Genomic DNA, 13,860 nt, shown 5'->3' with positions numbered 1-13,860 from the left:
GTCATCCATGAGGAGCTAAGATGGGAGGGGGTGGAAAGGGTGGTGGATGGGAGTGGAGTGGGTGGGAATGGGTGCGTGACTCTAACTTGGCTACCCCCCCCCTATAAGGGGGAAAAAAGCTCTTGGTATGTAGATAGATGTATTAATAAACTCAACTGAGATGATGGCCATAGACAGTATAGACGAATAAATGTATGGATTATGATGTGAAAGAAATTATAACATATTGTTCATGCCAATGTTGAGAGGTGAGTATTTATCAAACATTTTGAGCCTTTCTAGAATTGTCATAATTCTTTTAGGAGTGCTGTTAGCATTTTGTCCTAGTGGAATAAGTTTGACTTAGTCTATGGCAACATTTCGGCTGAAAATGTTGCCATAAAGTCAGTCTAACGTTTTCCCAATCTTGCTGAAACAGGCAATAGATTCAAGTGTTCTAGTTCCGTTAGTATTAGAATACTAAACGCGAGCCAAATTGCTGTGCCCTCCACACACGCACATACATACATACTGTACACACACACACACACACACACACACACACACACACATATATATATATATATATATATATATGTATATATATATATATATATATATATATATATATATATAGTACAAATACCAGGGACTTAGTTTTACGGAACATTTCAGATTTTATTTTATCATTATAATTAATTTTATAGAAACTTCAGGGTTTCAGATTCCCAATAGAGAGAAGCATCTTAAGGAAATGAACAAAGACGAAAGCGGAGTAGCAAATGCACTCAATCACTCGTGCGCGGTATCTGCCGCGAATATTTGAAAATCGCGAATAGCGAAAATGGAAGGCGATGGTAGCCGAAATTATACAAAATAACCAGCTGCTGCTTCGTGAGGATTAGACATAAGCTCCAGATCAGATCATTATAATTTACTAACGTTTTATTTTTACTCAACAATATTTCACATGTAAATAATTATTACAATATGTAAAACTAGATTCCTTACGTGAAAATATCGGAATGGTGCATTTCTGCATAACAAATTGGTAATAGTCACTTAAAGTATAAACTAAGGAATCTTTCATTACCTGCTTTTCTCCACGTATAGACAAAGATTCAGAAACCCTTCATCACGTATTCGAAACCTTATTCTTGGTGTTCGAAACCACATTCTTGGTATTCGAACCATATTCTTGGAATCCGAACCCTTTTTCTGAGGCCTGCTGGACACGCCCAATGATAATGATGATAATTCTGCACAGTAAATATATATATGTATGTATATATGATACAAATGTCACAATATAATACATAAATTACAAATATCAAATAAATACATAAATTTACAGGGGTTCCAGGACACGGCTGTATATATATAAAAAAAAAAAAAAAATGAGTTATCAGAAGGACACATTGAACATAAGTGTCGCCCTCAGACTCGATCCTGGCCAAAGCAAACGGTGAAAAAGGAAACATTTATTCGCAAAAAACAAAAACAAAAAAAAATGCAGAAAGAATGAGTGGTCGAAGTCAGTGGTTCTTAACCTTTTCAACTTGGTTACTTTCCTCTTCACGAATTCTCAACATTTACGTCGGTTTCCATGACTGCTCCCGTATATATATATATATATATATATATATATATATATGTATATATATATATATATATATATATATATATATATATATATATAATAAAGTTAGTAAATAGATAAAATCATATGTATGTATAATGATAATAATGATGATAATCCAAACACTGGAAGCATCTGATGAAGATAATAGGAAAGATGAAGCATTCAATTTGTCTCGAAATGAATTGAATTCTATGAGTAAATAATTTTTCCATATAACGCCCTTGCACCCCGATGCAACATATGAAGTATCTGACTGACAGGTATTACATGATATCGTTTCAAAACAAAGGATCAAGACACAGAACTTGATTCTACCATAATACATAAAATTCCTATAAACCTTAGAAGTATGATACAAAACAACGAACTTATCATACAACCACTTCTGAATTATGTACACTAACCCACAAAAGATATAAACAGCCCATTGATCCATTAATTGGTGTAACGACGAAAGCAAATTGTAGCCTATTATACCCTGGCAAAGCTGTCTGTCGCTTAGAGAATTTGGTCCTCTTCATACTAGCGGTTCCAACCGCGACGGTTCAGTTATATTGTAAGTCAATGGAAGCGTTCACACAACGCGTAGTTTTTCCTTGACTATTCGGTACCCCCGAGATTTCCGCGCGGTTCAAACCGCTAGTGTGAACAGGGCCTTTGTGTCTTCTATTGTGAATCGAGACAAACCTTTGAACGTTCTTAAATTTTGGAAATATGGCCAAGAACAACATTTTGTCTGTGCTGCAAAAAATTCCTTTAATGCTGCCAGCATTGAACGATATCATAATTTTTCCACACACAGATAAATGCGGATGAAAACTACAAGACTAAAATGTGGAGGTTTTGGGATTCATTTTTTTTTATCGTTGTTATATTTTTCTTCTTTCATTTTGGTATTACGGTGATAAGCTTCACCCACATCCAGCATAGACTCGCCGTTAACCAGTTTGGTGTGTGAGCTCTCTGACTTTGAACGAATCACAAATAAAAATATGAAAAACATTTTGACAAAGGCGAAGAATTTTGGTCACATGCCAAATTGTTTTGCCACGCCGTCGTTGACAAACATGAATCAGCATCAAGTTATTAAAAACACTTTTCATCGACATAAACTACTATTTATGCACTACAGATCTGCAGAGAATTGATATGATCAACATGTAAAGAAGAAATTACAGTCAAAAGCACCAAGACTTAGATAAAAATCTAGATAGAAAAAAGACAACAGTGATATTTCTGGGCAGCATGAGTTGATGCATTTTGGATTGCCACGCCTTTCAAAAGAGTTGGTCGATGAATGAATTAAACTGGTCAAGTTCACCTGTTGTTTCTTCCTTATATTTCATATGCTTATACATATATAAACATACATGTATATACACATACACACGCACTCGCACACAAACACACACACGCACATACACGTATACATATATATATATATATATATATATATATATATATATATATACATATATCAATAATATATATTTGTGCATACATGTACATACATGTTTGTATATGTATGTTTGACGTATATATGTTAATATGGGCATATTATTATCGCCAGGGAGAATATTTCCTTGTAGACAGACGAGGTTAACATGTCACAAAAAGAAGTCATAAAAAATCACTTCAACGCTAATTATAAGACTTCCTCTACCCGCCAGAACTTAGAAGGAACAACGATATTAGACAGAAAGATACCCTCACTGACTCTTATTCCTTGAAGCCATCTATATTCCAGGACTGAAACCTCCCATGAATATTCAAACAACAGACTTACAAGTTCTCCCGTCTCAAGGACGCATGACATCTAACCCCGCTGCTGCTATTGGCTAATGTGCAGTCAATCAGAACGTCCCTTTCTTTGGTGAACTCACATCGCTGGCCAATCATACAACAGGTAATCAGAGTATATACACTAGACACTCAAGCATTGATCAATCAGCCTGATGGTCTCACTTGAAGACCGAAACTTTGTAACTTGGGACAGTTATTTGGCAAGTTACCGATAGATTTACATAAATTAACCAGAAATATAGAAGATCCTTACAAGACGCTAAATAAGACAGAAATAGCATATAGAAATAGCATATAACCTTGTCTGTCTACAAGAATATATATAATGTATATATATATATATATATATACAGTATATATATATATATATATATATATATATATATATATATATATATATACATACATGTGTGTGTTCTTACATTTTTGTTCAATTATTAATCTAACTTCAGATTTTTTTTCATAAACATATTTAGAACGTTTTTGTGTGGATTCCTCGTCCAGTATGTGGACATTCTCATAGATATTAACTCTTTATTGATCAAAGCATCTGTTACCACTTTTACCCCCGTTTTACCTCTACAACTCCTTTGGACCTAATTTCTCTGTTGGCTCCACTTGGCACCGGACGTCCCGTTTTCTTTTCCTCTTGGCGCCACTTGGCACCGGAGTTCCCGTTTTCCTTCTTCAAGGTCATGTCGCCACCGGCCGAGGCTGTTGCTGTGGTTGTTGTATCTGCTGTGGCTGTTGCTGCTGTTGTTGCTGTGACAGATGCTGCTGTGTTTGCTGCTGTTGCGATTGTTGTTGTTGCTGTGGTTGGTGTTGTTGTTGCTGCTGCTGCTGGGTTGTGACGATAGAATGCTGCACGTGAGTCTGTTGTTGTTGATGCTGTTGTTGTTGAGGGTTGTTGGCCTCGTCCAGCAATGTTCCCTGGAAGAGCAGAAAGTTCTGATGAGCAGCGGGATCTCCTTTTTAGTTGTTCGTCAACCACCCTCCCTCTCCCCCCTTGCCAAGCATTCATCGACATCCCTCTTGTAACTCATATTTTGTTCTGGCCAACGAGAGACGATATTATCCACCTGAGAAGGATCAGAGGATCAATTGTAGAACTCCCTTCCCTCCCCCTCCCCCCTTCATGCACACATGTGCTTGAGGTGGAGATTGCACAATTGAGTATTGCTGTGGTGAACATTCTACAGTTGATGTGTGTGTGTTGGGGTGAAATTCTACAATTGATCAGTGTGTGTGTTGGGGGAAATTCTACAGTTGATCAGTGTGTGTTGGGGGAAATTCTACAATTGATAAGTGTGTGTGTGGGGTGAATCTACAATTCAGTGTAGTTGGTATGCAGATTCTACAGCTGATCAGTGTGTGGGGGGGATTTTACAATTGAGTGTAGTTGGTATGCAGATGGGGAGGGAGATTCTACAATTGAGTGTCGTTGGTTTGGAGATTCTACAGTTGATCAATGTGTGGGGAGGGAGATTCTACAATTGAGTGTAGTTGGATTGAAGATTCTACAATTGAGTGTAGTTGGATTGAAGATTCTACAATTGAGTGTAGTTGGATTGAAGATTCTATAGTTTATCAATGTGTGTGTAGCGGGAAGGTATTCTACAACTGATCAGGATTAGGTTTTCTCGAAGGTCCGTCATCACAACAGTGAAGCACACAGAGTCTTCAATCCCTCAGAGGGTCGCTTACTATCCCCATTATCACCGAGAATCGCATTTTATTTTGATCAATTAGCCTAACTTTAGCCAGAATAAAATTGAAACTGGTGCATGGTACAGAAGGAGTTCCGTGAGTGGGGGTGGGGGGATGGTTAATAAAATCGTCTGGCGTCAGTAGAAATTGAAGGGAAAGTGCCACGTGGCACGGAAGGGGATAATGTCGTCGTGCTCATCATCGTCGTACTAAAGTGAAATTGGAATTTGGAACAAAAGCCTTTCCTACCCCCCCACCCCCGTCAAGTTTGATCCTCAAAGTACGTTTATCTCGGTGCGATGATCGCTCAACGATAATCGTTCGTGGCTCAGGGAAGGAAAACCATATTTACAAACAAGAAAAAGTCATATCGAGTGCAGTAGGTAGAACAGGAGAACATAAGAACGGAGGGTACAGTTGTGAGTCGTAATAAAAGAAAATGGACAAAAATAATGTTGAAAAAGTTCCTCTTGTTGATGTTCTGCAAAGTTGAGGGGCTGAATAGTTTACCCTTGAGGAGGAGGAGGTGACAGGTTCATGAATTCAAGGCAAAGTGGTGCGACTAATGTAACAGACACTCGAAACCAGCACAGGTGGCGGGGATGCCCCTCTGTTTCTGCTGGACGCCTCAATTATGAGAGCTGTCTTGTGAGGCAATGTGTCCCGAATATAAATTCCTTACTGCAATGCACAATGACGTAAGCACAACTGGCAACCCAACACACATGGTGCTTAAATAAAGAAAAGGCTAAAAAAAAACGGGAATAGGAAAAGTAGACGTATTCAGGCCAAGAGGAAAAATGAAGGAAAACTGTTAAGAAGAAAAGAGTCAGATTTTAATAACGATAATAATGATCAAAATAGTGGTGATGATAATGATAGTAATAATTATAATAACGATAATTGTCAATAATAATAAAATTAGTAATAATAATGATAATAGTAATAATAAAAAATTGATAGATAAAGCATACACAAAGTAATAAAGTAGGTAAACAGAGGAGTAACTCCAAACGAGAGGAAGGACCCACCTCGAGGGTACCCAGTGTTCTCTTGAGCTGCGCCAGGTTGGTCGGCGGAGCGGCGTTGGGCACCGCGGGGTTCTGGCGGAGGAAAGCAAGGTCACCCTGGGTCAGGACAGGTCAACAAAATAACACCTCCAAAGACCTTATCTTTAGTCAAGAAATTAAATGTCGTGTTCTTGTGTGTGTGTGTGTGTTTAATTTGTTTGTCACACATTGCAAAAGAGTCTATATTCGGGGATTTCCCGTCTCGTTAAACGATAGAGCTCTTGTCTCGTTGTCTCTATGTCGGAGCTGACCTTGAACTCATGAATGACCTGGCCACACGTCATTTCCTGAAGGCAAAGTGTTCGCTGTGTTCATAGCCCCCATGTGTGAAGTGATTTTTTTTTTCAACATCCTTTTTCCACATATTTCTTGTGAACTTTGTTGCATACTCGCCTTTGACTTGTGTTTATCTACTGTCATTCTATCTCTCTCTTTATATATATGTATAGACATGTATGTGTGCGTGCTTGCTTGTTTGCCCGCACGCATGTATCTTTGTGTGCTGTATGCATATACACTGTATATATGCTCGTGCGTGTGTATGTGTATATGTATATTTATATGTATACATATTTGTGTATATATATACATGTATATATATCATACATACACTGTACATATGCGTGTGTGTGTGTATGTGTATGTATGTATATGTATACATATTTGTGTATATATATATGTGTGTGTGTGTGTGTGTGTGTGTGTGTGTGTGCTGGAGTAACCACCAGGAAAGATAAACTAAGGAAGCAGAACGCTTTCGTATATTTACATCTTCAGTGCTTCTAGTACAAAGAAGGAATGACCAAGAGGTAGGCAGGACAAAAAAGTAATTCCTTCCTTGCACTATTACTACTGAAGATGTAAATATGCGAAAGCGCTCTGCTTCGTTAGTTTACCTTTATTGGTGGTTACTCCCGCATTTGTGAACACACACGTTTCTAGTGTTTTTGTAGGTTGGTTTGTTTCTCAAGTTGTATCTCACACCGCTTTTTCATTTCTTGGCTTCACTAAGTAAAACTATCCGATTCCACACCGACTCAGCCTACCACAAACAATTCTGAGAAGGTTAAACAACAATATGGATGGGGATGACAGGTAGTAAGGGACATAGCATTGCCTGGTGTAGGCCTTATGGTCTCTTGCAGTCTCCTTCTTTCTTACGTCCTTGTGTAAGTGTCACCTCGCCCTCCACCTTGACCCACCTCGAGGCCGCCGATCTGACGCTTGAGCTGCGCGATGGACGAGGGCGAGCAGGCCATCGAGGCGAAGACGAGCCTCTCCTCGTAGTCGTACTCGCACAGGATCTTGTTGTCGCACAGGTAGAACTTGTCCCCCACGCAGAACCTGCCCGGAGGAAAGCAGAAGGGTTAAGGACCAGGGGATCCTGAATTTTTTTTTTTTTTAATCTCAGTCCCGATACCCCAAAGCTCAGCTCCAAGTCAGTCTGATACCCCATAGCTCAGCTCCAAGTCGGTCTGATACCCCAAAGCTCAGCTCCAAGTCAGTCTGATACCCCATCTACAATATTAGCTAATACTCTCGATTTTCAACTTTTAATTTAATTTCCTTAAAAGAATATATATATATATATATATATATATATATATATATATATATATATATATATATATATAGAGAGAGAGAGAGAGAGAGAGAGAGAGAAAGAGGGGGCCAACGAACAAACAACTGAAATCTAGTAACTCTATTTTTATTTTCATTAAAAGGATGACTGAAGTATAATTCCAAACGAAATCATTGATTTGGTGTTTCCTCTACGACTTTCGGATAGACCCAAGAACCGGTTTCGATACTCGCTGGGAGGGTATTGAGGCTCTACTTTAAGAGCACCCGGTTGAAGCACATGTGGCTACTGTCTAGGCAAAGTTAGAGAGAGTGTTAAGATATCTTGATTTAAAATGTCATATTTTATCTCTCTGCTGGACGGGTCCATACCCTGTAGAGTGATCGAGCAGTGTTGCCACTGTGATCTATACCAGTTCCCACAAATGAGCGAGATTTTTTCCACAAAATTCCCACAAGGAAATCTGGATTTCCACATTTTTCCCACAAAAAGAAGGAATTATTATATACACAAATAAGTTCATTGCAACATATAATTTGCTCACAAAACATCCCATGTGAGCAAATTTCTCAGACACAAATTTGTGGAAAAATCCCACAAAATGGCATAGGTGTGACAGAGCCTATACACTTCATCAGCCGAAGCGCAAACTGAGACGCAGGCGACACAGGCGACGCAGCACAGGCCAAAGGCAGACTTCCTGTTGCTGAATCGAAGTACAGTTTGAACTTCTCTCGAAATGTTGAGGTGGCACATACATCTAGAAGCATTTCAAATGAGAGAGAAATTCGAACCGTACTTCAGTTCAGCAACAAGAAATCTGCCTTTGCTCTGTGCCGCGTCGCCTGTGTCGCCTCCGTCACCTATGCCGCCTGCGTCTCAGGATTGTATAAGCCTATGCTTAGTAAAGAACTTAGGGGATGGTTAGGTAGTGAGGGCTTTTACGACATTGGAATGTCCTGTCTGAGCGTGAGAAGACAGTTATGAATCTCGTGACGTGAATAAGATAAAAAAATACAAGTATATATATATATGATATATATATATATATATATATATATAATGTACACATGTGTTTGTGTGTTCGCATACGTGTTTACGTATGTATATGTCATTCTTCCTCATATGAGTTTATAGTCCTGTACGCGTCTATTGTTATTTTCCTTTCATACATACTGTGCCACTACAGATACACTTCTCATCTGCCTTCACAAATAGGAGAACACATTTTTGCAATGACGCATACGAGCTTGGCTCTTTACAGCTCATGAAGAACTTTAACTAGTTGTGTTGTCGTGGGACCAAAGCTGCCATTGTTATCAAGGACGCGTATTGCCTAGGTTATCAAGTGCCCAAGTCCCGGTGGTTATCAGCGAGTGTTTATGCGACAAAAAACACGAGCCTCATGCATGTAAACACCCGTTAGTCCCCGACCGGGATTACGAGGTGTCGTAAGGACGGAGGGAGGCAAGGAGGGAGGGAGGGATAGGGCAAAAGCGGCGAATGGGGATCTTGTGAAAGTGAGCGGCAGAGGACTTGGGTGGCTGAGAGAAAACGGGAAGTGGGCGAGAGGTGGATGATGATGATGATAATAATAATAACAACAACAATAATAACAGTAACAATAATAATAATAACAGTAATAGTAATAACAATAATAATGATAACAATAATAATTTTATTTGGCAATGAATCAATGTACATGAAGTGCAGCTAATGAAAAGAACACATAGTTCGAAATAACAATTACAATTGCCGGGGATGGTGGGAACTTACGAGAGAGAGAAAAGGAAATAATGAGAACATAAGATTGGAGGAGACTGCAAGACACCCCAAGTCCTACACTAGATAGTTCCATGTCATCCCCATCCATAAAATGATCTAATCATCTCTTAAAACAACCAATAGTTTCAGCGATCACGACATGGTTACTAAGTCCATCCCATTCGTTAACCACTATAGGTAAACCAGTTCTTCCCTATTTCCTTCTTAGGTTAACGATAATGAAAGTAATTGGCTGATTAGAGTAGCTTTATATACGAATGAGAAATTCAGAGAAATAACGAGTGTGGGAGGGAAGGGGGTTATCGCACTGGGCTATTTTTCCTTCGACATCCTCCTACCTCCACTTGAATAACTAGAATATCACTTCGCTTATAGAAATCTAGACTTCTCTAAGAATATTTCAAGAGTATGTCTAACATTCGTACAGGTTCACAATCATCTCAAAGTTCATTCAGCTGTGCTGTACATGAAGGAAAGATAATTTGATATTTGGAGATTTGAAAATTCGAATATTGTAACCGAAGTCGTATTTACTCCAACGAACTCTCAACGGTCGTTGCTGGCGAAGAAGCCCGTGGAAGAAGCCCAGTTTGATAACACTGTCTTGGGAGAGCACTACTGTATAGTGTGTACAGGAGATGACTTTGGTGAGTGATAGGCTAGAGAATAAGAAGCTGTGGTTAGAAGTGTGACCTTTCGGGAGACTCGAGGCGCTTGGCAGACGTTGAGGAAGAGTCTGCCGAAGGACGCAGAAAACGTTTCGAAGTAGAATGAGGATGATCAAAGGCGAAGGCGGAGACCAAAGTTGGGGAGTGAGTTGTGACGGTCGTTGAGATTAGTTCAAGTAGTAAGGCAGCACACGCACACGTACACACACACACACACACACACACACACACACACACACACACACACACACACACACATGCATTCATACAAACATACGCACATAAGCGCGCGCACACATACAAACACACATATACTGTATACACACACACACACACACACACACACACATATATATATTTCATATATATATATATATATATATATACATAAATACATACATACATACGCACATGTGCACACAGACACACGCACACACATACACACACACACACACACGTACGTCTGTAAATGATATTCATACAGGATTTTGTAGGAGCAAAAATTGCCAAATCGTCGAGACGACAGCACGACAGTCTCCTCTCGAATGTGGCAGCGAGTATACAAGTGTACGTGTAAGGCGCTAAACCCCTCAACGACATAAAGGGAGAGCGGCGGCGGCATCAGTTGGGGGCCGGGAGGGAAGCCAGAAGACTGGATGACAATTTTTTTTTTTTTTTTTTTTTTTTTTTTGGGGGGGGGGGATTGTGGGCTTGTGGAGAGGCTCCCCGGAAGAAGCCGAGATTCTCGAGAGGTAGGAGGAGGAGGAGGAAGGCTAAAGACGTCATCACACTGGGCTATTTTCCATCCGACTGCTGTTGGAGCAAATTTGCAGCCCACAGCTTTCGGAAAGAAATCTGATGATATGCTGGAGGAAGATTATTTTCCTCCAGCAGATCCTCAAATGACATTCTATGAGTTTTTGTTAAGAAAATAAAATAGTTTGCCAAAGAGTGATTTGACGGCGGAAAAAGTGCTGGAGGTGGGCGGTATCCCCGATGAATCGGAGGTTGGAGGAAAATTAGCCCAGTGTGATAACCCCACAAGGAAGCGAGAGAAGAGGGATTGGATCCTTGAGACCTGAGAGGGGAAGAGGACATTAGCCATCTTTGTCTTCGACTGGTTTCAGTCCCGTTCGTTCTGGAGTCAAAGTATCATATGTCTCATGTATCATCTGAAGGTATCACAAATCATATATCATCAATAACATAGTATGTATTGAACATCCGTATTATGTATGATATATCTGCGGCAAAAATGACATAGACGAGTGATTCTAAATATGAAGAAAAACACAAGGGAAAATGATAAAATGTGGAAGAGCACTTTCGTCTATTCAGACATCTTGAAGATGTCTGAATAGACGAAACTGCTCGGTCTATCATTATTTTCCTTTGTGGTTTTCTGCATATATACGATATATCATGATATATATCGTACCATATCAAACAAAGGTGTGTTTGTGTGTGTTCTGGAAAGAAAGCAAATACCAAGCTGAAGAAGAGAATGGGAAATGGGCTGGAGGAAACGCGAAGATTAAATATCGGTAATATTGGGGGAAAAAGCTGGCGCCAACATTTTTCCTTTTAATTCCCTTCTCGGGTGTTCTTCACCTGAAGAGAAAGTTGAGAGAAAGGGAGACAAAGTCAAGCCCAACTTTCATTATGCTTCCCTTCGGCAAGGGAGAGTTCCCTCGGACGAATAAAGTCGCCTGGTGCAAGACGGCATTAAATAAGGATGGAGGAGACTGCAAGAGACCATAAAGCCTACACTAGGCAGTTCCATGTCCCGTAGCACCCGTCACCCCTATCTTTAAAGTTATCTTCTCTTAAAACAACCCATTGTTTCAACGCTCACTACAAAGTTACCAAGTCAAATAACATATGAATCAAGGAAACTAGAAAAAAAACACAAGATTCAGTTATGTTTCTATTGTGCATAAGAATTTTTGTTGAATTTTTCCAGTCAGTTGACTGAAAAAAAATGCCTTACGTAATAATGTTATAGAAACATAATTGAATCTTACTATATTAAAAGTATTTTTGAAAATAATATGAACTACTTTGGGTTTCTGCAAACCAGACAATTTTATCATTAAAAAAGTTTATGATAATTTTGCAACTTGAGACTCTGTACAGAGCGGTTTCCTTAGAGACCTCTCCGGATTCCCCTTCATTTCATTATGTATATTATGCCACACTTTATATGATTTCTTTGTACCCTTGAACCGTTTTTTCATTTTCCCTGTGGTTTCGGCAGATTTAGTTTATCACGTCTGTATGTGATTGCTTTGCATATATATATATATATTATATATATGTGTGTATATATATATATGTGTGTGTGTGTGTGTGTGTGTGTGTACTCAGTGGTGAAATTAAAAAGAATGAAAAGGTTCTTTCACTAGACCAGTAGCATGCGGATATCTCTTAGGCTGTGTATTATAGCCTGTATAAGACAATTTTTGATAACTGGTTCGCGGAACTCATGAAATTCCAAGAACAGTTCGCACGAACCGTTAAGATCCGAATGAATCCCACCACTGTATATACTGTATGTATGTATATATGTATAGATAGAAACATTATTGAATCCAGTTTTATTAAGCATTCTTTTTATAACATTATGAACGTAAGTTTAGGCCTATATAAACTTGATAATTTCATCGTAAAGAAAAGTGTTGATTATGTAGCAGCTCACGGTGTGTCTCCGCCTTGATACGCTCTGGTGAAAAATTGTCTTGTGTGACCTCACATGTTCCTGTCTGTCGACTACTTTTCTGTATTCCTTGAGAATGTCTGAATAGACGAAAACGTTGGGATCATAGTGGCTTATTTCCCGAGTGGTTTTTTGCTTTATATAGGTATGAATGTATGTATCGCATGTGAATATATATGTATGTATATCTACGAATGTATACGTATATGTATGGATGTATGTATGCGTAATCATGTATTATGAATGTATGTATGCATGCATAGTGCATATATATTATGTACGTATGTACATACGTATGTACGTATATGTGTCATGTCTCAAAATTTATTGAACACAGATATAAGCTGATTTCATGGCCGCATATGAATGAATTTTTTTTTCCTTAATTGATATAATTTTATTATTGTCGATTTTATAAATAATTCCATAAATACAACGCCCTCGGGACAGCTAGACAACGTTTTATAAGCAACGAGCAATTATATATTCTAATGATGTGATGTTCTCTGGTTTAAATAATATATGTATATATATATATATATATATATATATATATGTATTGTGTATATATATATATATATATATATGGAAATAAACTCATCTGCTGGGATTCGAACCCTCGCCTGAGCGGCTTGCGTCTTACAAGACGAAGATCGTACCATCACGCCATCCTGACCCTTCAAAAACGAAACGACTTAGTTCACGGATATATATTTATATATATATATATATATATATATATATATGTATTGTGTATATATATATATTCATTACTCGTGCATGGTGACGTACGAAATCAAACCAAGATAGATAATATTTTCTCTCTCTCTCTCTCTCTCTCTCTCTCTCTCTCTCTCTCTCTCTCTCTCTCTCTCTCTCTCTCTCTCTCTCTCTCTCTCTCTTTCATG

The 13,860-nt window shown here is 38.7% G+C and overlaps 1 protein-coding gene across 1 annotated transcript in view; it reads right to left on the bottom strand.

Moving 5' to 3' along the window:
* Positions 1-4,000: 4,000 nt before the first annotated feature.
* LOC143037671 (uncharacterized) overlaps positions 4,001-13,860 on the bottom strand; it is a 64,462-nt gene continuing 54,602 nt past the window's right edge. Inside the window, exons 5-7 of the mRNA XM_076206199.1 lie at positions 7,404-7,545; positions 6,163-6,234; positions 4,001-4,354 (exon numbers count right to left, since the gene is read on the bottom strand). Coding sequence (XP_076062314.1) covers positions 4,118-4,354; positions 6,163-6,234; positions 7,404-7,545 — 451 coding nt within the window. The 3' untranslated portion in view covers positions 4,001-4,117. The remainder of the gene's footprint in view (positions 4,355-6,162; positions 6,235-7,403; positions 7,546-13,860) is intronic.

Source organism: Oratosquilla oratoria, chromosome 23, assembly GCF_046742065.1.
Source record: "Oratosquilla oratoria isolate Oo_2021 chromosome 23, ASM4674206v1, whole genome shotgun sequence".
NCBI lineage: Eukaryota > Metazoa > Arthropoda > Malacostraca > Stomatopoda > Squillidae > Oratosquilla > Oratosquilla oratoria.
This window is presented reverse-complemented; position numbering and strand designations above follow the sequence as displayed.